The sequence below is a fragment of the Dipteris shenzhenensis genome, chromosome 20 (assembly GCF_047967505.1).
Source record: "Dipteris shenzhenensis isolate YYH24624 ecotype China chromosome 20, Dip_SZ_1.0, whole genome shotgun sequence".
NCBI classification, from domain to species: Eukaryota; Viridiplantae; Streptophyta; class Polypodiopsida; order Gleicheniales; family Dipteridaceae; genus Dipteris; species Dipteris shenzhenensis.
The window spans coordinates 2,668,966-2,694,791 of NC_141615.1; the positions used below are offsets into that span (position 1 = coordinate 2,668,966).

At 46.8% G+C, this 25,826-nt stretch overlaps 1 protein-coding gene across 2 annotated transcripts in view; it reads left to right on the top strand.

Annotated features, from left to right (window-relative positions):
• Window positions 1-25,826, top strand: part of GCN2 (protein kinase family protein) — a 352,386-nt gene that overhangs the window by 121,105 nt on the left and 205,455 nt on the right. For both annotated transcript variants that reach the window (XM_087391372.1, XM_087391373.1), the window contains exons 11-12: window positions 4,456-4,573; window positions 5,534-5,588. In XM_087391372.1, coding sequence (XP_087247498.1) covers window positions 4,456-4,573; window positions 5,534-5,588 — 173 coding nt within the window. The remainder of the gene's footprint in view (window positions 1-4,455; window positions 4,574-5,533; window positions 5,589-25,826) is intronic.

The following is a 25,826-nucleotide window of genomic DNA, read 5'->3' on the forward strand; positions in this document are numbered from 1 at the left end:
TTTCCTCCAACACAAGCGTAATAGCCCTTTCAACATTGAACAATTCCTTTTCCTTTCTCATGTGGGTTGTACATGAGGGCCAGTTTTGGCATCTTACAAGCCTTAAGTCTCTGCAGGGAAATGGAAGGGCTGAGAGGACAGGAGCACCCTCCCCATCACTATGAATTCTTGAACAAGGGTGAGCTGGGAGCTGATCCCCTTAAGCTACTGCTGAGCAACACCCTGCCTTCCAACAACACTGTTTATCTCACTACTAGTCTCTCAATCCTTCACTACAATAGCAACTGTTGTTCTTCTTCCTTTATCCCTCACATGTGTCTGTTTTGAACACTTGGTCACTTCCATTCATTGAGGCAGCTTGTGCAAATTGATGGAGCTTTGTGACCATGCTTGGGATGCCAGTTGCTCGTACAAGTTTTCCTCCAACTCAAGGGTGGTAGCCCTTTCAACATCGAACAATTCCCTTTTTCTTTCTAATGTGGGTTGTAAATAAGGGCAAGTTTTGGCATTTCACAAACTTTTAAGTCTGGTTAAGACTATCTTTATCCCCACAACCCCTAATTTGAACTCGTTACAGCAGAGAAATGGAAGGGCTGAGGGGGCAGGATCGGACCGATTAAGCTACCGGTGGCTGGAGGCTGAGCAAACCCCCTGCGTTCCAACAACACTCTTTATCTCACTGCTACTCTCTCATTCATTCAGCAATAGTGCTATTCTTCTCCTGCCCTTATCCCTCACATATCTCTGTGTTGCTTTGAAACAAGAGGTTGATTCGATTTATCAAAGCAGCTTGTGCAAGTCGATCGAGCTTGTAACCATGCTTGATGTGGCCGGTCCCTCCTACAAGCTTTCCTCCAACACGTAGCCCTTTCAACATTGAGCCCCCCCACCCTCCCCCTCTTCCCCCCTTTCTATGACCACTGCTGCTTGAGGTCAATTGCCAAGATTGCCATCACACACAACCTTGGGTTTGTTGCCTACCGCAGGGGTGGCAAAGCTGTTGTAGCACCCTGCATCTGTTAATGGTGGTAGGTGACAGCAGCCACACATGTCCCCCCCCCCAACAAACCTCCCACCAATTCAACCTCTTCTTTCTCAAATGGATATGGTGTGTGCTCCTGCCTCCTTAGCCCCTAACCCAGCCTCCATTATAATGCAGGCCTTGTGCAGCCCAGCCCACTCTAGCACCGGATGTTGGACTGGGGGTGGGCGGCTTCTTTCTGCCTGACTAAACCCTTGCATCTCCAGCATCAGTGAGAGGGGGGGAGGTACTCCTACCCCACCAGCAATGTGACTTCAAAAAAGGAAGAAGTAGGGTCCTGCCTCATGAGGCCCTCAGCTACTTCACCAAACAGGAGTGGGACTGTCAGGCCTTCTATCTTACAAAGAGAGCTGCATCCGACCCCTTGCTGCAGTAGCATGACACCAGGAAGGGGGGAGGGTGTCCTCCATCCCACAGCTGCTTGCATTCCAAGCAGCGCAAGCGGAGAGCTTAGAATGCCCACTCCTCATTGCAACAGCACGAAGCAAAAAGGGGGGTCACACTCCTATCTTCGTAACCCCATTTCATCCCCCAAATTGCAAGGGAGGGGTGTATTTGTATCCCTAAAGCCCTGGTAAATGGCCAATGGAGAGTGGAGGAGGGTGGAGGGATATACGGAAGGGGGAAGGGGGAGAGGGATATCCCAAAGTGGGGAGGGGTCCTCATCCTCCTAGTGAAGGGATTTAGTCGTAACCCTGTTCTAGCACCGTGATCGACACTTGTAGAAGGAAGACTATCTACCATGACTTGGCTTTAAGAGCGAAGATGAGAGAGTATGAGGAAGAGAGGGAAGAGGAAGGAAATGAGAAGGGAACCGAGAAGAAGAGAAAAGGGTAGAGGAAGGGGAGGAGATAGGTAGGGAAGGAGAGGAGAGACAATGAGGATGACTTAGTCATCCTCCAATGGTGGGGGTTTGAAGGAAAAGAGAAAGGACCTAGGGTTTGTAAAATCCTAACCCTCTATGCTATTAATAACAATGCACAATTGCCTTGTAATGATTTACCTATACTTATGGTTATCATTCTTATGATCTTTTAGGAAGGTGGCATATAGAGTGGGTCAGCTTGTTACGATCATCGGAACCTAATGATCTTGATCAACTTAATGATCCTACGGGATCCAGTATAAGGTTTACACAAAATTGTTGTAAGTTGAATTTAGGGGTCTAGAACAGCTTGCGGATTTTCAGAATGTAGAGTGTAGGGACCTGGTCTCGAATGTTTAAGATCCTACATCCCCATCCTTATGGGCTCAACCATACACAGATTTTAGAGATATAGATTCTAGTGAGCTGATGTACATTTATGCAAAGATCTCCAACTTAAAGAAGGTCAAATATGAGCTCAAATTGGACTGGACCTGGCTGCTCTTTGCCGGTTACCATGATTGGCAAGTAGAGCTTTGAATGACTATATAAACAATCAGCAAACAAGGAAGGCATCAACTTTTGTAAATGCTGAGTGACGATTCATGTGAGGAGGTTGAAATAAATTAGATGGATTTGTCCTATACTCAGGCAAGACTTGGAGATCTAGATCTATTGTGTTCTTTACCTTCTATGTTAAGCTTCTTTTTGGTGTCTATATAGATATATGTAGAGTCCATTCTGCAGTAAACATTTAAGCCTGATTATAAAGGGAAGTCCCTATGACAGCAGCTAGTTATTCTACTCAATGTCTTGGAGGGGAAAGGGTGGTGGGCCAGGCGGTGGGGGAAAGATCCCTCACTAGGGGGTTGCATGTTTTGCTAATCAAGAGTTTTCATCGCTCAATGCTTTCAATGCAATCTCTTCTGTAATATGAAAAGAGATGAAGTTGTCACACTTAAATCCATACACTTAAAGACACACACACTTAAAGACATACACTTAATCTCTACTGTCCAGACTCCAGTCATACACCTAAAGACTCCATTGGAAGTCACAATCTCAAAATTGCACCGGTTCCAATGGTGCAAGAGGTAGTACATTCTACAAACACTCTTATTTGAGTAACATATATTGGTACTTCATATTCGATTGTGACAATTTTTGGCATTAAAGATTGGGCTAGCCACAATTTGAACTTCCATTGCGTTCAGTTTTGCATAGTTATTAAATAATACATGAAATTTTTTATGGTTGCTTGTATGTTGAGCAATGCTCTTCCCAAACATCAAAATATTTGCTCTTTTTGTTTCAACAGATATCTAAAAGTTTCAGGTAAACTCCTTCAGTTCGTGGGGACTGACATTAGCTGTATTCTCTAGAGCCAATTGTTAAACACGAAAATATCTGTAAGACTGGCAATATTTATCGCTTATCTTTTATTTCTAGTGGTTTGTTTAATGCCTTGCACAAGCTATTGTCAAGGGAATGTGGTAGTGGAGAACAGGCCTAAAATATAGGTCATGAGCTCCATTTCCCCGTGGCCAACCTAACTCAAGGTGGAAATTCGGATAACTCTTCATCCAAGCGGGTATGTAGAAGGTCAGCTGGCTTACTAGTGATTGTACCCACAGAAGGGCCCTCTCCATCGGGTAAACGTTTGGGTTGTTATGTTATAATATCAGCGATAGCAGCAGCCACAATATCGCACATGGTGCAGCCTGATTCTCTGGCTATCTATGAAGGAAAATCTCGAAGTACGTAAAGTACTACATGTCCTAGCATGATAGGATGTTAAACTTAAAATTTGAGCATGGTTGCAGTTCTGGTATAAAAGGGAAAAGGTGATCCTTAAGCTCTGTTAGCTTTGCTGACATCATTTTCAGACGACTCCCTTTTAATCCAGGGTTACTGAAGTGCCAATCTGAGTGCATGGCCCCTATTACCTTTTTCCAGGTTTTATTGCCTTCACTCTTTAACTAATGGAAAACCCTTGAGCAGTGAGCTGCGACTGTTTTGCTTCCACTGTTCATGTCCATTTTCCTCTAATATATTGTCAAAAAGAAAACTGTCTCAGAACAATCGAAGTGCATGAATTCAAGTCAGGCTGACAGCTGTGCTGGCATGCTCATTGACTTTCAATAAGGGCTACTTTTTTACAGAAATCTTGGTTATAAATGATTCAATGTGGTATTTATACGGTGATTCTAGAGTTGTGCATAGGTGAAGAAGAGAGCCAGGACATCTGGCATGTAGACATGGTTGTGTACAGTGTTTGTAGCTCTATTTGATTTCTCGCTTTCATAGCTACTATTCTGGCCTTGATTGACATAAAAGCTGCAATTCTTCTCATTTAAGAGCATCTTTGCATTTGTGTGGAAATTTTCCCTTAAAGCAAAAGAAACCTGTGATTTTCTATTTATGATATTCCTTTGCAGCCTGCTTTGTAGTAGAAGCTTAATGACGACGGTTTATCCAGAAACAGTTAATGACATGCTAACATTTGTCGAACTACTCTCATGCATATTTGGTATGGTTTGGTGGCCAGGAAGAGGAGGATTTGGATATGTTGTTTTATGCAGAAATAATCTTGATGGGCTTCACTATGCAATGAAGAAAATCAGGCTGAAAGACCGAAATACATCTCTCAACAACAAAATTTTGAGGTAATTCTGAATCTTTAAAAGATTATAGGGAGGCACCAGGAAAGAGAGCTTTAAAAAGTCTCAAACAATTATAATCAATCTACGGGAAGGTTATTTGTAGTAAAGTCTTAACGGTTTTAAGAAAAGTCAGGAAATTTCAAATTCCTCTCACCTCAATGATAGAAGGACGTCCCTCAAACATTTACCTAAAGGGAGTAAGTGGAAGAAATAGTATGTGAAAACATTGGAGAAAATATTTTTTCTTCCTTTTTTTTCTTTGGGTTGGGGGGGGGACTGAATTTCTATTAGCAAAATACATGGAAACAGGAAGTATCCTATGGAAGAAAACCTCTAATAAATCCAGTAGAGAAGAGGTGAGGCTGTGAAAAATAAATTATGGTGCCCTGGTCTTGGCTGCACGTGATGAGCCGTAAACAATGCTCTAAGTGGCGATGAGGGTGTGTATAATATCCGGCCAGGTCACCCAGAGCGACTGAGAAGCAAATGTCTGGGTGCCTTCGAGGGACTTTGTGCGTTTGGATCTCCAATCCTCCCAAGAAGTGAGACTGGTAATGATCTCCCAAGCCAAGTCTATGGAGGGCACTTGGCATAGGTGTGAGGAAAGGGGCACTACATCGAGAGTGGTAAGCTGAGGGGCTACCTTGAACTTGAGAAATTGGAGAAAATCTTTGTAAAATACAGCTCCCAAAATTGGAGTTCAATCCTAGATTCGAGGCACCCTTAACTCACGCAAATCAGGTGTCGCTTTTGCCATGCATTATAGTGTCTTTTTTTAAACTGATGTCCATAGGCAGATCGGATGCATGTATTGTTTTTTTGCAGTTTTGAGCAGCTTATAAGAAAAACATTTGTTAAATTGATTTGGTCCTTGAATCTATGCCGAGCAATATTCTGAGAAAAGTCTTTAGTCTTTAACTAGCTACAGGCTTTGATCACTTGCTGATGTTTGATTGCTTGCAGAGAGGTTGCTACTCTGTCCAGGCTGCAACACCATCATATTGTCCGATATTATCAGGTGAAAGTTCTTGCCTGAGGTGTAACTCAATATAAACATAGAGGGGAGGCACAATGAAGAGAACCCATAGGAGGTTTGTATGGGAACTGATCAAAATTCGTGCTAGGATTGACACATCCAATTGGTACTTAACATCGTGAATGCACAATTCTTTTTGAAACCTTTCATTATTAGAAACTATGCACAGTGAGAATCCCTCTTAAAGGTATTCAGGTCTGAAGCATTGAATGAGGTATTGAGACACACACTATTCCTTTTAATCATGATCTGTTTGACTCAATTATGAGCATATCCCTGATTGAAAGAAGGTACACACAATGCCGTATGTTACATCACGCTGTTGAAACAATGTATCTTCATGGTGAGGACAAAGTGAAACCATATGATGATGTGAACACGCACATCTTGTTTGGTTTGGCATAGGAAAGTTGGATTAGGGGACTACCTAGAGTATCTGGATATTCTCTATACATGAATGGGGGAGTATATGGCTGAGGAGTAACGATCTTATTCGCTCAGACCTGTAGTCATATATCACTGTTTTGAGCACAGATGAGCATGCCTTGTACTTACGGATCCATCTTAGGAGCTCTTCCATTAGAGACATGTGTATTGCAGCATGCTACTTCCCTCCAAACACATCAGAGTATGCCAAGACTTCCAAATATGTCACCACAATGTAAATATCCTAAGTCAAAGTACAGTTGACCATTTATTTGATCATAATTAAAGAGTTTCCCATCTGTGTTAATTATGGTCAAAGAGTTCTTTTAATGGTCAAAGAATTGACTACGGTCAAAGATACTTGACTCTGGTCAAGTAAAGTTGACTTTGGTCGGGGAGACTTGGTTTATTACCAAGAGGGTTAACTACGGTTAACCAGAGAATCACAGAGCTGACTACGGTCAGAGAGTGTTGACTTCGGTCAACGAGACTTGGCATGCGCCAAGAGGGTTAACTACGGTTAACCAAGATGTGCCAACTTTGGTTGGAGAGTTGTGCCAACTTCGGTTGGAGAGACTTGACTATAATTAAGGTGCCTCGACCCTTGGTCAAAGCCCCTTAATTACGGTCAAGAGCGTTGACTTCGGTCAACCAGAGAATAAATATATATTTTTATATTTGTTATGTGTGCACTTGTGTTTAGTAGGGATGCCCACCGTGACTAGAATTAGTCCACAGTATGTTATTTGCATGCAAAGCGCTAACAATTAATGGGTACCATGGTGGTGCGCTTTAATTAATTGTTGCAGGTACTAGGAAGAGTTATTTTCCTAAGCGCTATGGGAGCCTAACAAGAGTCTCGGAGGCGGTTCATGTGACCAAGTGCTTCGAACACTTCGGAGTTGCCCTTAGTGGCATGTAATTAGGAAAGTAATGTAGAAATTGACAAGTGGCTTGTTGCCAAGAAGGGGAGCCTGAGAGCTCATGTAGTTGGAATTCACGTTTTGGATTTGTATGAATAGCTTCCACACTGAACTCATGTACTCCATTTTTCTCTCTGATGAATAAAAACCTTCGGGGGGTTCCAGCCTGACGATTGTCTTGGGCCCTAGTGTATCTGTTGAGAGAGGGAGATCAAATGAGAGTATCTTTGCTGTCTTTTACAAGTAAGATTCATTGGTATCAGAGCTGAATTTTCATCGCTCTTCTTAGAGCGTGACGATCCAAGAGCAGGAGGTTTAGCGATGTCATGTTTGTGGTAACGCTAACCTTGATCGTCACAAGATTGTTTACTAGCACGGAGTACCTGTGTGTATGAACTTGCAAGACAAGGTTTAAGGAGTCAAGTCGGCGTGCAATTGGAGGAGTTCTCCACGTAAACTGCGTACGCTGATGAGATGTTTTTCTGTTTGAGGTATCCGCGTTGAGGTGGGAGTAGACATAAAACTCCAAGAGCTCCCCTGAGGTTGGCTATGCCTTTGATAGGTGACAAATTGCGTTGGGCAAATTGGGGCGACGGGAGCATTTTTTACGAGTTGGTAACCACGCAAGGCTACATAAGCTTGTAGTTCTTGACAGCTAGGGCTACTTCATTCCAACGTTCGACAGAAGCTTGGGCGTATTGTGCATAAGTATCACACAGAGGCTTGGATTGGTGACGTAAAGCTTCTGCAAAGCAGTGCCTCACCTGTGAGCCAATCGTGGCATAAAGCATTGCCTAGGCCGTGAGAGAAACTTTTCGTTGCCAGTCCGTGACGCTAACGAAATTCGTCATTGGTGGTCCTGTGGTAATATGTAGACGAAATTTTGTTGTTTCTGAGGTCATCGCATAGAGCGACGAAGGCAAGAATATGCTGACGCGGCCTGGGCACTAGTTGGGCGCTGATGTGGCAGGTGATGCAGAGGCATGGATCACGTGGCATGCATAGAGCTGATGTGGCTTTTGTGACGTGGCATACAGCCACGTAGGTCCAATTGACGTGGCAGACACGTGTGGATGCTGACGTGGCAGTGGGAGCTAATGCTGACGTGGCAGCACATGCAGGGTGATGACATGGCAGGACACGTGGCAGACAGGTGGCTGATGTGGCAGACTTGAGGTTAAGCTAACCTAACCTTGGTTAGTGGACTGGTTAGAGGTCCAGTTAGTTGACCCAACCAGATTAGTCTGGTCACTGTAACCAGACTGTGAAGTCCAGTTGCAGACTTACCAAACCAGAACCAGTCAGTTTAATATCCGATCTTGGAGGAGCTCCCATCTGTTGCTGCCCGCCACCGCCCGTCGCCATCACCCAGCCCTTGGCAGCGCCCTGCCCCCTTGGCCGCGCCCTGCTCCCTTGGCAGCGCCCTGCTGCCTTGGCCGTGCAGGCTCCCTTGGCAGCGCCCTGCTCAGGTCGCCCCCCTTCAGCCCTCTCGCGTCGCGCCCCCCCTTCAGCCCGCTCGGTTGCGCCTGCCCTTCAGTCCGTCTAGCTGCTGCAGGTCATGCCCTGTTGGTCGAGCCCCCCCTTCAGCCCGCTCGTGTCGTGCCCTCCCTTCAGCCCGACTGGCTGCTGCTGGTCGCGCCCTGCTGGTCGAGCTCCCCTTGCCCTTCAGGTAGCCCCTTCAGGCTGCCATCTAGGCCGCCCTTCAGGCTGCCATTAGCTGTTGTCTGCCCCTCCCTTGCGCTTCAGGCTGGGCTGCTTCAGGGCCCCCTCCGGGGCTGTTCTGCTCGTGTTCCGGGGAGCTGAGTTCCTGGGCTGCTTCCAAGCATTGGCGGAGCTTTCTGCTTCAGCATTGAGCGGCCTGTTTTCATTCCACGCAGGCTGAAGTTTGGGGCATTCTTTAACCAGGGGTTTTTTGGGGATTCTAGAGGTTGGTTGCGAGTTCTTGGTGGGTATTTTCAGCAGAGGTAGCTCCTCCCCTCAGGACAGTGCAAGCTGAGACAATGGAGGACACTAATGCCACTCCCGTCGCCGAACCTGAGGAGATTGAAGTCACCGTTTCTTTTCCTCCTGACATTGTGCAGATGATTGAGGTAGCAGAGGAGGGTTTTTGTTTGACGCACATCATTGGCTTTCTACCCGGTAGAGGCCAACAGTTACGTGATTGGGTGTACACCAGCATGGCCTCATTGGGTGTCTCAGTTACGGTTTTCCGATTGCTTGGCAGAGGGTACTTTTCTTTTGGCCTTCAGTCTGCAGAGCAGGCTCAAAGAGTACTTATGAGCTCACCGATTCAGTTTCAGAGCAGAGTCATCCATTTGTGGCCTTGGCGGAAGCACTTCAGTACTACTTTCCCGGGACTGCGTCAGGTCTCTTTTTGGATGCTTTTCCCTGGACTTCCTGATGAGGTCAGCTCTTGTCGCAGAGCTGTGGAGCATATGGCTAGTGTGGCAGGTACAGTCATCCCATCAAGTGCTAGACTTTCCTATGCTCAGTCACTTGCTGGTATAGGTGTTACAAGGGTCAGACTCACTTCAAAGTTCCCCCCTCCTCGACCTTTGCCTACTTTGATTTCGTACTCCACGGAGATGGGGTCCAGATGCAGCAGAGGGTTTTGTACGAGGGGCTTCCGGATCAGTGTCTTTTTTGTCGGAAGAGAGGTCACTTTATTAGGGATTGCCCCAGTCGTCGGCCTCGATCAGAGACTCCGGATCCTTCTCATCCTACGAGTGACCCAGAGCCTACAGTTCAGCCTCCAGGGGTCTCTGAGCCTGCTTCGACTCATTCAGCAGAACAAGAGGAGACTCCTCTAGGGGAGCCTCCAGTGGACTCAAAGGACCTGGAGGTGCCTCCAGTGGAACAGCTGTCACGGAGAGTTCGGAGGAGACGGAGACAGAGGGAGAGCCAGCAGTAAGAGCAGCCCCAGGTACGAGCTCACAGATGGCAGAGAGTTGAGACACATGTGCAGGAGACCCCGGAAAGGGGAGATGCAAAGGACCATTCGCAGGCAAGTCTTGACACTGTGCAGGAGACAGTCGCTCAGGGAGTCGAGACACGTGTGCAGGAGACCCCAGAAAGGGGAGATGCAGAGGACCATCCGCAGGCAAGTCTTGACACTGTGCAGGAGACGGTAGCTCAGGGAGTCGAGACACATGTGCAGGAGACCCCGGAAAGGGGAGATGGGGAGGACCATCCATAGGCAGGTCTTCACACTGTGCAGGAGACAGTAGCTCAGGATTTGATGACTCTAGATACTACTACCCCGGAGGTTCAGATATTGGTTACGGAGACAGTTATTCAGCAGGAGACTGCTCAGGCTGTAGTTACTGTGATGGATGCCTCTCCCCAGCAGTCCATTGAGAGAGTGGTTTTTTACGACACAGGTCAGAGTCAGAGCCCCCGTCCCAGGATCTCATGCGCTTGTACGAGGTTCCCTCGAGACCCCTTTCACAGCCCCGTCGCACCAGTACCTTCCTTTATTGCTATGCGGAGCGTCCTTTTAGACACCCCTCCCAGTACAGCCTCGTCCTCGCAGCTTCTCACTCCTAGTTTATCCAGATCTTTTGCGAGTGCGGTCACAGATTTTGCTCAGTACCCAGACAGGCGTGAGGATTGGGAGATCCTAGCAGATGAGATCGAGCGAGATTATCAGTCACCCACGCGGACAGGCATCTCGTCGCAGATTCTTCCTCTCCCTCTCACCTATTCCAGGAGTAGAGTCAGGACGGTTCAGCCCTTTGCAGCTCTTCTGACTCCTAGACCTGACCCTAGGATGGTTGACAGAGATCTGCTCGTTGAGTTTTGGCCCTTTTTGGCTCGAGGGGTTATCACAGACTGCCTCACTCGATTGGAACTTCTACCGATGTTTTGCCGATGGTCAGAGGAGGTAGAGGAGTACTTGGGATCTGTTACTCTCTCCAGAGAGGGGCATGTTCTTCGTTTCTCCGCAGGTAGCTTTCGATCTCGGGGGAGCGAAAGCTGGTCAGCTGAGTTACTTGACAGCGAGATTGCTGGACAGCTCATGAGCATGACTCAGTTTTCATCGGTTCACCGTATTGTCGGCTCGCAGATTCATTCTTGCCCCAAGACTCTTCGACCTGGCTTCGGTGGCAGGGCCTTTCTGTTTCGAGATTCAGGGAGACTTTGATTTGCCCAGGAGTGCTGGTTGGTTTGACTTTCAGCTCCTCAGTTCGCGCCAGAGTACTATTCCCTTGGATGGAGCCATTTTACATGAGTTGGGGCAGATTTGGAGTTTGATCAGAGACCGACTTTGGATTGCGCCGTCAGAGAGAGAGTTTTGTGCAGTTGCCACTGGCACCCCCTCACTTCCATCCGATGTCTAGGTTGTCCATCATTTCTTGGAATGTGAGAGGACTGAATGGCTGCAGATTTACCTCAGATGTAGATGGTCGTAGATTGGGAGTTCCTAGATTGCAGTTGCTTAGGGACTCCCTTCGGTTTGTTTCCTCAGGGTCCCCTCTAGACATTGTGCTTATCCAGGAGCATAAGCTCTCCCAGGAGAGGATTGACAGATGCAGATCCTTACTCAGAGGACGAGCCGGACATATTGGAGCCCAGCGGATGGCACGAGGGGAGGAGTTTGCATTTCAGTTTCAGCTAGGTGGGCCTCAGAGATCACCCAAGAGGGTACACTAGTGGAGAGCAGAGCATGCTATGTTATTCTTCAGATTGAGAGCATAGCAGTTGGTGTTCTCAATGTGTATGCTCCCACGGATCGAGCCCATAGACGTCCTTTTTGGAGACAGCTCAAAGAGTCCCTTCCTCAGGCAGACACCTGGATTGTTGGAGGAGATTTCAACATGGTTGAATTCTCTGAAGACAAGTCGGGTCAGACAGAGGGTGGCCTTTCTGATAGGGAGAGAGTGGAGTGGGATAGTTTTGTTTTGCATGCTGGACTTCATGATGCAGCTCGATTGGACGACTTTCGTCACTTGGCTGACAATCTTCAGTTCTCTTGGTCCGGGGTTTTCCATGGCTCTCTTTCTTTGGTCAGACTTGACAGGTTTTATATTGGCCAATGGGGCCAGGCCAGAGGAGGACAGATCGGGATCCGCCTGGGTTATGTTTTATCTGACCATGCTCCAGTCCTATTACAGATTCTTCCTACCTCTCGATTGGAGAGCACAGGCTCTGTGAGAGTTCCGGACTTTGTTTTTCAGGACACAGAGTTTGTGGAACGGTTGAGAGAGGCTTGGTTGTCAGAGGACACTCCTGTGGATCAGGGCTGGTTGATGTGGGTAGAGGGGGCTTTGGCTAGAGTCAGCATGGCCTGCCAGTTGAGGGCAAAAGAGGAGAAGGAAAAACTCAGAATCAGAGATCGGAACGCAAGAGCGGAGGTATCTAGACTTCAGAGATTGATTCAGAGTTGTCATTTCATCAGAGGGCAGCTTTCGGAGGATCAGGAGAGACTAGAGGAGATTCAGGGCAGGAGGGCCCATAGTTCAGGTTTTACTCCCAGCAGACTTTCTAGATTCAGAAGGGGGATAGATGCTCTAGAGAGTTCTTTAGGGAAGTGGGTCAGAGATACTCTTCGGACAGTCTTCGTAGACTCGTGGATGAGGTCGGGTCTCTTCAGACGGACCCTCACCGTCTTGTTGAGATCACTTCTGATTTCTATTCCACTCTTTACACCGCCGATCTAGTCACCGAGGAGATGATCAGAGCCAGAGAGGAGATTTGGAGCCATGTCCCTCTGATGGTCTCAGAGAGGATGAGTCATGTTTTGGATAGCCCACTATCACTCCTGGAGATCACGGACGCGTTACATGAGCTACCCAGAGACACATGCCCGAGGGAGGACGGTTTGTCGCCACTTCTTTTTAGAGCTCTTTGGGATACGATTGGGCCTCATCTACTCTCTACCTTTTCAGAGGCTCTCGATACAGGATCTTTGGGCAAGACATTATGCACAGGTATGATTTGTCTCATCCCGAAAGGGGGAGACAAGACAGTCCTACGTAATTGGAGACCCATTACACTTCTAGGGACAGCCTACAAGATCCTAGCAAAGACCTTGTCTCTTCGCCTAAAGCCTATGCTGCCAGATATCATCAGAGCTACTCAGACAGGATTTGTCCAAGATCGGAGTATCTTGGATAACATCTTCACTTTTTGGGAGGCCATGCACTGGGCGAAGGAGAGTCAGCAGGATATTACAGTTCTTCTTCTCGATTTTGACAAGGCTTATGATAGGGTGGATTGGGGTTTCTTGGAGGGCACTATGAGGAGGCTAGGCTTCAGTGATAGATGGAATTCTTGGGTCTCCTCACTTTACTCCCACTCTTCTAGCAGGATGGTGGTCTGTGGAGGCTGAGGACCGGCTTTTCAGCTATCCAGATCGGTACGACAAGGATGCCCGCTTGCACCTTACCTTTTCCTTTTCGTAGCGGAGGCTATGGGATACTTTATGCAGGCTACCAGTCATGGCACTTTGGGCCTCCATCTGCCTATCCGGCAGGAGCAGGAGCTTCTGGACACTGAGTTTGCTGACGACACGGAACTGACAGTCAGAGGAGATGCATATAGTCTTGCTACTGCTGCGGATTCAATTGATAAGTTCTGCCTAGCCTCAGGGGGACTTGTCAATTGGAACAAATCAAGGAACAAATCAAAAGGCATCTGGACTGGAGCTCAATAGGATACCCCAGCATGGGGAGGAGACAGAGGCTTTGTATGGATTCCCAGAGGCACCTCCACGAGATATCTAGGCTTCCAGGTTGGCATTGAGGTGTCCGCGACGCAGCAGTTTGTCCCAATTCTTGAGAGCATCCGGAGTACGGCTAGACTTTCTTTGGCCGGAAGAGCGCTGGTACTCAACCAGGTTCTACTAGCGACTATGTGGTACGTTGCGTCACGCAGCAGTTTGTCCCAGTTCTTGAGAGCATCCGGAGTACGGCTAGACTTTCTTTGGCCGGAAGAGCGCTGGTACTCAACCAGGTTCTACTAGCGACTATGTGGTACGTTGCGTCATGTTGGTGCTTTCATGCTGACTCGATCCGTCAGGTGAGGAGATTGCTCCGAAACTTTCTGTGGAATGGTGGTGACGGTTTTGAGGACACTAGGGCCAGGGTTTCATGGGATACTATCACTTTACCCTCCTCGCAGGGAGGACTTGGGGTTCTTGATCCTGAGATGCAGAGAAGAGCCCTTTTAGTCAAACTTCTTGTTAGAGGTTAGACCCCAGGAGATCAGCTGTGGAAGCAGTTCCACTTGCATGGGATTCACGAGTGGACCCCCAGAGCAGCAGACCAGTGGGCAGGTAGAGTCAGTTGGATCTTCCTGACGGACCAGCATTCTCAGCCTTCCTCACCACTTGTGAAAAGGCTTATTCAGATTTGGGATCATTTTCGACAGCACCTCATCAGAGCAGTTCCCTCCTCCAGAGAGGAAATTGCCCGACAGCCACTTTATCATAACCCCCTGGTTCGGTATCAGGGATCTTCCCCTGGTACAGAACTTAGGACTCCCTTGGCCAGATGGCATGCTCAGGGGGTTGTGACAGTCGGAGATTGGTTCAGGGAAGGTGTGGAGATGTCAGAGGAGGAGATCAGAGATAGACACTGGCCACTTGGACAGATTGCTGCCACCAGATTACTGATCATGAGAGCTATTCCTCAGGAGTGGAGGGATATGCTTACAGATCCAGCCTATGTTCATCCCATCTCTACTTGGTCAGGTTGTTTTAGTGAGGCAGGGCTATGCATTGGAGTTCGTTTAGGACCGGCACCATTTACTTATTTTGAGAGGGACTCCTCTCACAGATTGTATCCCACTCAGCCCCCACTCAGCCCCCCCACTCAGCCTATAAGATCCTAGCGAAGACCTTGGCTCTTCGCCTAAAGCCTATGCTGCCAGATATCATCAAAGCTACTCAGACAGGATTTGTCCAAGATCGGAGTATCTTGGATAACATCTATACTTTTTGGGAGGCCACTCACTGGGCGAAGGAGAGTCAGCAGGAGATTGCAGTTCTTCTTCTCGACTTGAGAAGGCTTATGATAGGGTGGACTGGGGTTTCTTGGAGGGCACTATGAGGAGGCTAGGCTTCAGTGATAGATGGATTTCCTGGGTCTCCTCACTTTACTCTCACTCTTCTAGCAGGATGGTGGTTTGTGGAGGTAGAGGACCGCCTTTTCAGCTATCCAGATCGGTACGACAGGGTTGCCCGCTTGCACCTTACCTTTTCCTTTTCGTAGCGGAGTCTATGGGATACTTTATGCAGGCTACCAGTCGTGGCACTTTGGGCCTCCATTTGCCTATCCGGCAGGAGCAGAAGCTTCTGGACACTGAGTTTGCTGACGACACGGCACTGACAGTCAAAGGAGATGCGTATAGTCTCGCTACTGCTGCGGATTCAATTGACAAGTTCTGCCTAGCCTCAGGGGGACTTGTCAATTGGAACAAATCAAAAGGCATCTGGACAAGAGCTCAGCAGGATACCCCAGCATGGGGAGGAGACAGAGGCTTTGTTTGGATTCCCAGAGGCACCTCTACGAGATATCTAGGCTTCCAAGTTGGCATTGAGGTGTCTCCGACGCAACAGTTTGCCCCAGTTCTTGAGAGTATCCGAAGAAAGCTAGCTTATTGGAGTACGGCTAGACTCTCTTTGGCCGGAAGAGCGCTGGTACTCAACCAGGTTCTACTAGCGACTATGTGGTACGTTGCGTCATGTTGGTGCTTTCATGCTGACTCGATCCGTTAGGTGAGGAGATTGCTCCAGAACTTTCTGTGGAGTGGTGGCGACGGTTCTGAGCACACTAGGGCCAGGGTTTCATGGGATACTATCACTTTACCCTCCTCGCAGGGAGGACTTGGGGTTCTTGATCCTGAGATGCAGAGCAGAGCCCTTTTAGTCAAACTTCTTGTTAGAGGTTAGACCCCAGGAGATCAGCTGTGGAAGCAGTTCCACTTGCATGGGATTCACGAGTGGACCCCCAGAGCAGCAGACCAGTGGGCAGGTAGAGTCAGTTGGATCTTCCTGACGGACCAGCATTCTCAGCCTTCCTCACCACTTGTGAAAAGGCTTATTCAGATTTGGGATCATTTTCGACAGCACCTCATCAGAGCAGTTCCCTCCTCCAGAGAGGAAATTGCCCGACAGCCACTTTATCATAACCCCCTGGTTCGGTATCAGGGATCTTCCCCTGGTACAGAACTTAGGACTCCCTTGGCCAGATGGCATGCTCAGGGGGTTGTGACAGTCGGAGATTGGTTCAGGGAAGGTGTGGAGATGTCAGAGGAGGAGATCAGAGATAGACACGGGCCACTTGGACAGATTGCTGCCACCAGATTACTGATCATGAGAGCTATTCCTCAGGAGTGGAGGGATATGCTTACAGATCCATCCTATGTTCATCCCATCTCTACTTGGTCAGGTTGTTTTAGTGAGGCAGGGCTATGCATTGGAGTTCGTTTAGGACCGGCACCATTTACTTATTTTGAGAGGGACTCCTCTCACAGATTGTATCCCACTCAGCCCCTAGATCGACAAGAGCTCCTTTGGCAGAGAGTCAGGGTCATTGGTTGCCTGGGTAAGGAATGGGCCACAGATCCTTCTAGGTTGACCATTGCAGAGGATCCTAGATGGAGACTTTGGATTTTTCAGGGTCGACCTCTTGCGGAGCTCGACTGGGACCCAGGTGAGTGGGCGTGGCCTGCTCCGATGGCAGGCGTTCGTCCTCTTTCCTTTTTCCAGTACTCGACGAGGGCAGGCTACAAGGTTCAGCAGAGAGACTCTCATCACCTACCATCTGCCTCACAGCATTGGCACACACAGGGACTTACTGCAGAGCTCTTGCTGAGCCACTGGACTCACTTTTGGGGCACCATTAGAGCCAGGAAAGTCTCCTACTTTCTTTGGCTCACTATACATAGGGGTATACCTGTGGGTACTTGGCTTCAGCAGATGGGTAGACCCTCCTTGTGTATGCGTTGTAAGCTTGCAGAGGAATCTAGTAAGCATTGTTTATGGAGCTGCCCTAGCTCTAGAGTGGTATGGACAGGTATCTTCAGGTTGTTCTCGTATGTTACATCCGAGTCCTTTCGGATGACATGGGGCGCTGCCCTTTGGGGGAGAGGATCTGGAGCCTGTGCTCTCTTTGAGTCAGAGCCAGGAGATCACGGTTTCTTCATGCAGCGTCGCCAGAGACGGGGTCCCACAGAGGTCAGCATCATGGAGCCGCAGGATTTACTTTTGGTACCTGTACCAGCTCAGGATTCCATGCCTACTTCACCTGTAGGGTCAGCCTGCGAGGTGATTTCCAGCATTACCCTATGGCGGATATGGTGTTCGCGATGTTCTTTTGTCCTTGGGGGCCATTTATGCACGAAGGCTGACACTCTCGCTTCCATTTGGGCGGAGATTATCTTCACTCTCAGGAGTCAGTGGGAGCGGTGTACAGGCACCTCTTTGGCAGCTCGTGGGAGACTGTTATCCTTCATGAGGACATGGGACTGCTCATTATTTTTTCATTTGACCCCTTTTGGGATGTCGTGGCAATTTAGACCACCACCATGGCTTTTTTGCCACATTGTTGAGGCTAGGGATAGAGTACTTTCTCTCCCACCTGTTGTATGATTCGTTTTGAATGGAATATATCACTTTTTAATTTTTCAAAGAACAAGTCAGTTTGGTTAGAGTAACCAGTAGTAACCCATCTGATTACTGTCCCGAAAAAAAAAAAAGGACAATTGCAAAGACTGTTTCTGCTAGCAGTTTTCACCTATCTGAGAGAGTATTTACGGTCACAAAAAGCTGAAATCAGAGAAAAATCAGAGATTTGCACAAGTAAAGGAATGCATCCCTTTGTGCTCAAGAAAAGGGAATCAGATGCATATTCAATGCTTTTTGCAGCAGCCAAAAAAGGGTTAATATAGTTGTTGATGCCTTGGCAACTTTGTGGGTATATGCCTTGAGTTGACAGCCCGGTATTGGCATAGATTGTGAATGCAAGATACCTCTTGTTGAGGTAATTTTTCTCTTTGAAAAGCAAAGGTTGCGTGCATCAGTTGCATACAGAGTGTGTGTGACAAACTTGCTTCCCCTTCCTGCCCCCGTTGCTCTCATCACCGCGAGACAGTTCCCCATCTACTATGGTCTTGCCTGCACTCTCGGATATTGATCACTCATGTCTCTCATTTGCTGCGGCTTCGGTTTCCCTCTATGAGACTCGGGAAACTCTTCTGGATGTTTGGATGCCTCTCATCTCAGATGTCTCCATTCCTCCTTTTCTTTCACTGGACTCGTTTCTGGGTACTATGGACCATTTGGACACAGAGATTGCATTCTAGGATGGACCAACAGTTCCCTCAGGCATATGTTTTCTTTAGAATGTCCCTCAAGCAATCCCTATATGATAGTTATGCTGCAAGGGACTTGGATGCTACTAGCCTTGAAGTGTTTTCTGACTGTTTTTGAGTTCTTCCATTAGGCTCTCTTTTGGAGTCTAATGTCATGTACATTGATTTCATGTTAATAATATAGTTACTGGCTTCACAAAAAAAAAAAGTGTGTGACAAACTTGCAAATCTCAGACGAGTTGTAAAGAAAATGGCCCAATCACCTATCTAGTGGGATTCACAAGATAGGGACGCACATCCAAGACAGAGAAGTATGCAGCAAAATCAGCAAGAATTGGAGCAGATGGTACGCACTCGTATGCAAGAGATGGAAAATCTTAGAAGGGATCCAAGAGCTCATCATTTGTTTCAAGTAGAAAATATGCCTAATGCAGCTTATGATGTGCCAATGCCAGAGGCACACTCTTGTGTACAGCCAGAGAGAGAGAGAGATCTCATAGGGGACGGTCTCATAGCAGGAAGAGATCGAGGCATCGTCACCGATCCCCAGTCCTTCACCGTCTACCTTGAGCTCGACTTTTGTATCTTCTTCTTTATCAGATAAACCATCCAGGAAAAGAAGGAAACACAAGAAGTCTAGGAAGAGTAGGTCTTCCAGAGAGACCAAGGAATTCAAAGAGGGAGGTAAATCTGTCAAGTTTATGACCTATAATGGACAATATGGCCATACAGACAAAGCATTGCAGTTCATCAGGCAGTTTGATGCTGCATTCGGTACAAAAAAGTTTTCAGAATCCTCTAAAGTTAAGAATGGTCAGTTTGCACTTGACAGCAACAGCTAGTGCATGGTGGAGTGCACAGACCACAGATGGGTCAGCCCCACAGAGGTGGAAGGACTTCAAGAAAGCCTTCTACCAGCAGTTTATGCCTAAACAGTTTAGAGATCATGTTCTTCAAGATTGGGACAGTTTGCATATGGATGCAGGAGATACAATGGATGTGTACAACCAAAAGTTTTGGGATGCTTATTTGCAGGTTGCACCTTTCAAAAAGATCTCCAAAGGAACCCAAATGAGAAAGTACAGAGCAAGTCTTAGTCCAAGAATCCAGGCAATAGTGAATGCTTTGGGGGCAAAGAACATTCAAGACCTTATGCATTCAACTTCAGTAGCTAGTCTTGTGCCGTTACAAGATCCATCCACGGTACTATCCTTGCATGCTGGACGTGCTGAAAGAAAGAAAACTGATTTTTCAAAATCAGAAAAGAAAGAGTATCCCAAGGTTGAAAAGAAAGGGTTTCAGCTGCATGAAGTCCATAGTTTTTTGGGACTTTGCTCCTATTACAAGAGATTCATCAGGCATTTTGCTGATATCGCAGCTCCATTACATGACCTTACTACGAAAAATGCAGTCTTTACATGGGGAATATCACAGAAGATAGCGTTCAATACACTCAAGGAGAAGTTGACTACAGAGCCTATTCTTGTAGCCCCGGATCTTTATCAATCTTTTGATGTTGATTGCGATGCCTGTGGAGAGTGTGTTGGGGCTGCATTACATCAAAATGGACATGTAGTAGCATACGAGAGCCGAAGATTGCGTGATGCTGAAAAATATGTGGGAATCTATGAAAAAGAATTGTTGGTTGTAGTTCATGCTGTGAACACATGGAAGCACTATCTTTTGGGTGCAGATTTTACTGTTAAAACAAATCACCAAAGTCTGAGATATTTTCTAACTCAGACAAAACTTTCCGAGAAGCGTATGAAATGGGCAAATATGCTGTCAATGTGTCATTTTCAGATTGTCCATACCCCAGGAATTCGGAACAGAGTAGCAGATGCCTTGTCCCAAAGACCCCAGGTCAATAATGTGACTATTGGCTATCATCAAGACCTGGAAGACATGAGGGAGCAATATGCTAATGATGCAGATTTTGGCAAGATTTTACAGCAAATGCAAGAGGGGCAGTCCACCAGTCACTATTCCCTGAAAGATGGGTATCTAATGAATGACTGCCTATGCATCACCCAGGAGATGAGGAAAAAGAGTTTGGAGGAATGCCATGCACCTCCCTATGCTGGGCATAGAGGAATTACAGCAACAACTCTAGCACTAGAGAGGTATTTCTTTTGGCCAGGGATGCGGAAAGATATACATCAGTTTGTTACTGAATGCCTTACGTGTCAGAAAGTGAAGTATGATAGACAGAAGGCACCTGGCCTACTTATGCCTCTCCCCATGCCTCAGGCACCGTGGGAAAGTATTACAATGGACTTTATTTTTGATTTGCCAAGATCAAAGTCAGGGAATGATGGGATTTGGACTATCATTGATAGATTTAGCAAGCAAGCTCATTTCATTCCGGTTCGCAAAACCATAAAGGCAAATCATATGGCTAAGCTTTTCATGGCACAGATCTTTAAGCACCATGGTATGCCTAAGTCCATTGTCAGTGATCGAGATCCCAGAATGACGAGTCTATTCTGGAGAGCTTTATTTGATAATATGGGGACGAATCTGAATTTTTCTTCTTCTTTTCATCCCCAGACAGATGATCAAAGTGAAGTAGCAAATTCTACAGCATTGGATATGCTGAAATGCTACGTGGGTGACCAAGGTTCAGACTGGGAAAAGTACCTACCATTGATAGAGTTTGCTTACAATAATACAATACACAGCTCTACAGGGAAAGCCCCCTTTGAGGTCATTTATGGGAGGGTGATTCTACCACCTATCCTGAGGACCAAGGATGAAATATTTGCAGCTGATTAGTTTGTGAGAGACCTCCAGACAGCTTACAGCCAAGTCCGGACAGTAATTGAAAGGTCTCAAGAGAAGCATAAAAGCGCTGCAAATAAGCATAGGAGATAGTCAAATCTCAAGGAAGGGGATTGGGTACTTTTGAAGTTCGAGAAAGCCACGCTCTGCAAGTTTAAAGGCAAACAGAAAGTGTATGCAAAGTTACTATGGCCCTTTCAGGGTTACAGAAAGAATAAATGAAGTTGCATACAGGTTAGCATTGCCAGAGCATTGGAGGATTCACAATGCATTCCATTGAGTCTTCTAAAGAAATTTCAGGGGCCAGAGCCTACAGAGCCAGTATCAGAGGATCCACCAGAAGTGGATGAGCTGGAGGAGGTCCTTCAGCCAGAGCAGATTGTGTACCATACTGTATGCAAAGGCCCTCAAGGCAAGGAGTTTTACAGGTATCTTGTAAAATTCAAGAATTATACGGCATTAGATGCCAAGTGGATGGATGCAGTTATGTTGTCCGATCACCACAACTTTTGGATGTTTACAAGGAAGCTTTTCAGTGGAGGTCAACTGAATAGAAGCCGAGGGGATGTCACCACAATGTGAATATCCTAAGTCAAAGTACAGTTGACCATTTATTTAATCATAATTAAAGAGTTTTCCATATGTGTTAATTATGGTCAAAGAGTTCTTTTAATGGTCAAAGAATTGACTACAATCAAAGATACTTGACTCTGGTCAAGTAAACCTGACTTTGGTCGAGGAGACTTGGTTTATTACCAAGAGGGTTAACTACGGTTAACCAGAGAATCACAGAGCTTACTACAGTCAGAGAGTGTTGACTTCGGTCAATGAGACTTGGCATGCGCCAAGAGGGTTAACTACGGTTAACCAAGATGTGTCAACTTCGGTTGAAGAGTTGTGCGCCAACTTCGGTTGGAGAGACTTGACTATAATTAAGGCGCCTCGACCCTTGGTCAAAGCCCCTTAATTATGATCAAGAGCGTTGACTTCAGTCAACCAGAGAATAAATATATTTTTTTATATTTGTTATGTGTGCACATGTGTTCAGTGGGGACGCCCACCGTGACTAGAATTAGTCCACAATGTGTTATTTGCATGCAAAGCGCTAACAATTAATGGGTACCATGGTGGTGCGCTTTAATTAATTGTTGCAAGTACTAGGAAGAGTTATTTTCCTAAGCGCTACGGGAGCCTAACAAGAGTCTAGGAGGCGGTTCGCGTGACCAAGTGCTTCGAAGACTCCGGAGTTGCCCTTAGTGGCATGTAATTAGGAAAGTAATGTAGAAATTGACAAGTGGCTTGTTGCCAAGAAGGGGAGCCTGAGAGCTCATGTAATTGGACTTCACGTTTTGGATTTGTATGAACAGCTTCCACGCTGAACTCATGTACTCCATTTTTCTCTCTGATGAATAAAAACCTTCAAGGGGGTCCAGCGCGACGATTGTCCTGGGCCCTAGTGTATCTGTTGAGAGAGGGAGAGCAAATGAGAGTATCTTTGCTGTCTTTTACGAGTAAGATTTCAAATATCACCATTTCTGGCATTGTATGAAGACATTTAGATATGGACAGTAGGAAGAGATCTTGATGCTTGCCAGGGCACGTGCCATGTAGGCAAAGCTGCTGGGCAAGATGCCATCTTGCTTCCACTAGCATGCACATGTATAGGCTACCGTCACAAATGAGCGTACCTCTGTAGATACATATGAGCAGTCTACAGTCACATGATAAGGGAAGTATCTGCTAGACATGTGCACGATGCAAACTTCAAAGCTGATAATGGCTGATAGAGATGGCTGGGGTCAGAGCGATATACTTCTAGCCCACATGGAAGGTGGTCATAGTGTCGTTGATTATGTCATAGAGCTCCATGCTTTTGCCTCATAGAATTCCGACCTAGTAAACCACCCGCTTATGTTGGGAGCTGATTACTCTAAGATTTTATTCCATTTGGGCATTCCCCAGCCTATCCCCCAGCCCTCGCCAGTTAGTCCTTCGACATCATATTAGTACGATTTCAACCACTTTTTAGATAACATACATGGTAGGTGGGTAGCCACACTCATAGTGGACATTGACAATCAGCTCACCCTTGACGCTAAAAGCCCACCTCCTACTTTCTCTATTCACACTTCTGCAGAATAGTCATTTATGTACAAGATTAAGATGATGGGGAAAGCAGAGGGAGGGTCTGCTCCCCAAAATAGCTGGTATGATGAGGGATGCGAAGGGCCTAGGCAGCACTGGCACTTTGAGACCAAACAAGGTCACCTAGATAAGGAATAGATAGGCAAGGAGCACCAACTCGTGGCGAGGCACTAGAAACGATAGTTTCTTGTCCCCAAATACGAGTAAGAACTCTTGGGCACCGCTATAGTACTAATTCCAAAGAGTTATGGATGAAGCTATTAAAAAAGAAATCGCCAAAACCCATCCATGTGGACTCCAGATCTAGTCCCTCTTCAGGATTTGGGTAGATCTAGTCCCTTTTCAGGATTTGGGTTATGACCAGGAGATCTTTTGGGCTGTCATGGCACTTGACAAGAGAGTCTAAAGCAGAGTCCCCTAGCAAGGTTAGGGTGGACAGAGGAGATCATGAGCAATATTGGGGTCAAACAAGGGTGTCCTTTATCACCTACCCTATTTGACCTTTACATTGACGAGCATCGAGACAATGATGCAGATACAGGGGGAGGGGATGGATGCTCTCTCGCTGGCACTCTGATCCAGATATTGCTGTATGCAAATGATGTGGCACTTTTGTCTCCCTCAGCAAAGGGGCTCGAGAGACACCTTGATGCACTATCGTCTTTTTGTGAGTCCCATTATTTGAAGGTCAACCTTGGTAAAACCAAGGTTATGATCTTCAATACATCTTGAGCCGTCATGCACCAGGAGCAGTTCACATTTGATGGGTCACGTGTTGAGATAGTTCCATCATACACGTATCTGGGGGTTGTCTTCTCCGGACCCATCTTCACTATGAGACCCATGATGCAGGCCTGCCTAGGTAGGGGATACGCTTCATTGGCCAGACTAGAGAGACAGTGCTTCCGCTCGCACTTTCGGGATCCATGGACCAAGGGGCTGCTTTTTGACTCCTTGGTCCACCTAACGGGGATGTGTGGAAGCCCTTTTTGGGGGCCAAACTTGTCGGATACAGAGTGGGCTCCTGTGGAGCAGCTACAGGCTCTCATGCTATCGCGGATGATTATGTCATAGAGCTCCATGCTTTTGCCTCATAGAATTCGGGCCTAGTAAACCACCCGCTTATGTTGGGAGCTGATTACTCTAAGATTTTATTCCATTTGGGCATTGCCCGGCCTATCCCCCAGCCCTCGCGAGCTAGTCCTTCGACATCATATTAGAATGATTTCAACCACTTATTAGATTACATACATGGTAGGTGGGTAGCCACACTCATAGTGGACATTGACAGTCAGCTCACCCCTGACGCTAAAAGCTCACCTCCTACTTTCACTTATGCAAAATAGTCATTTATGTACAAGATTAAGATGATGGGGAAAGCAGAGGAAGGGTCTACTCCCCAAAATAGTTGGTATAATGAGGGATGCAAAGGGCCTAGGCAACACTGGCACTTTGAGACCAAACAAGGTGTAACCAGATTTTACTATCCTAGTCTCTTATTCAGATCACGGGAGTAGCACCTTGATCTTCCACCCAGCCAAACTGCCAAAGCTTCCCAGCAAGAGAGAGAGAGCAATCTCTAAATCACGTAAATCATCAAATTCTCCACTTCTCTCACTAGCCTTGACAGACCCCAAATCCCTAGATAGATCTAGATGCCACATGTCATCCATATAGGGCCTTCCTAATGCAACACTTCACCCCTCTCTTGGGATGCATTTAATTCCTTGCCCCTAGGCACATTCTTTGCACTAGGCCCTTGGTCTCAGATCTATCTAGTCTGGTGCTATCAGCCCTCACCTAGGACCTTGACATTAATCCCTCCCGATCATTTACATAAAGCGTAAACACATATATTACAAAGATAGATCCTATAAGGGAAATGTCGACTGATTCTTCCGAGGTCATGCTACCTCGGCTAGAGCGTAACATTCCTTCCCTCTTCAGACATCAGCGTCCTCGATGATAAAGTCTGGGAACACTCTCCGCAACTGATATACGGATTCCCAGGTAGCTTCGGATAGAGGCTGACCATGCCATGCAACCAACACCGTGGGTATCTTCCGATTTCGTATTTGCATTGTTCCTCGGTCTAGGATTCTTGTTGGTTTGCGCCTTGCAATATCCTCTATCTCCTGAAACAAAACCACACCTTCGATTAGTGAGTCACCAGTATGTAAAAATTTCTTTAAACGTGAAACATGAAAAACCGGGTGCACCTTACACCCCTGTGGCAATTCTAATTTATAGGCTACACTGCCTATTCTCTTTAGAATTAACCACGGCCCACAGTATCGAGGTGATAACTTAGCACACTCTCCTAAAGTCAACGACTTCGAGTGCGAAGGAATTCTCAGAAAAACTTTTTCTCCTTCTTCAAATACTCTTATAGACCGATTTTCATCCGCATACACCTTGGCTCTATCCATAGCCTGGCGGATGTTAGCTCTCGCAAGTGCTAGCATCTCCCGCATCTGAACTACAAAGTTCGCGGCACTAGGCACTTTCTGAGGTACTCCAACTATAGTCGGATTGGCTGGTCTATAACCATAGTTCAGTTCAAACGGACTGAACCCAGTAGATGAATGTTTTCTATCATTGTAGGCAAACTCCAACAATGGCAACCACT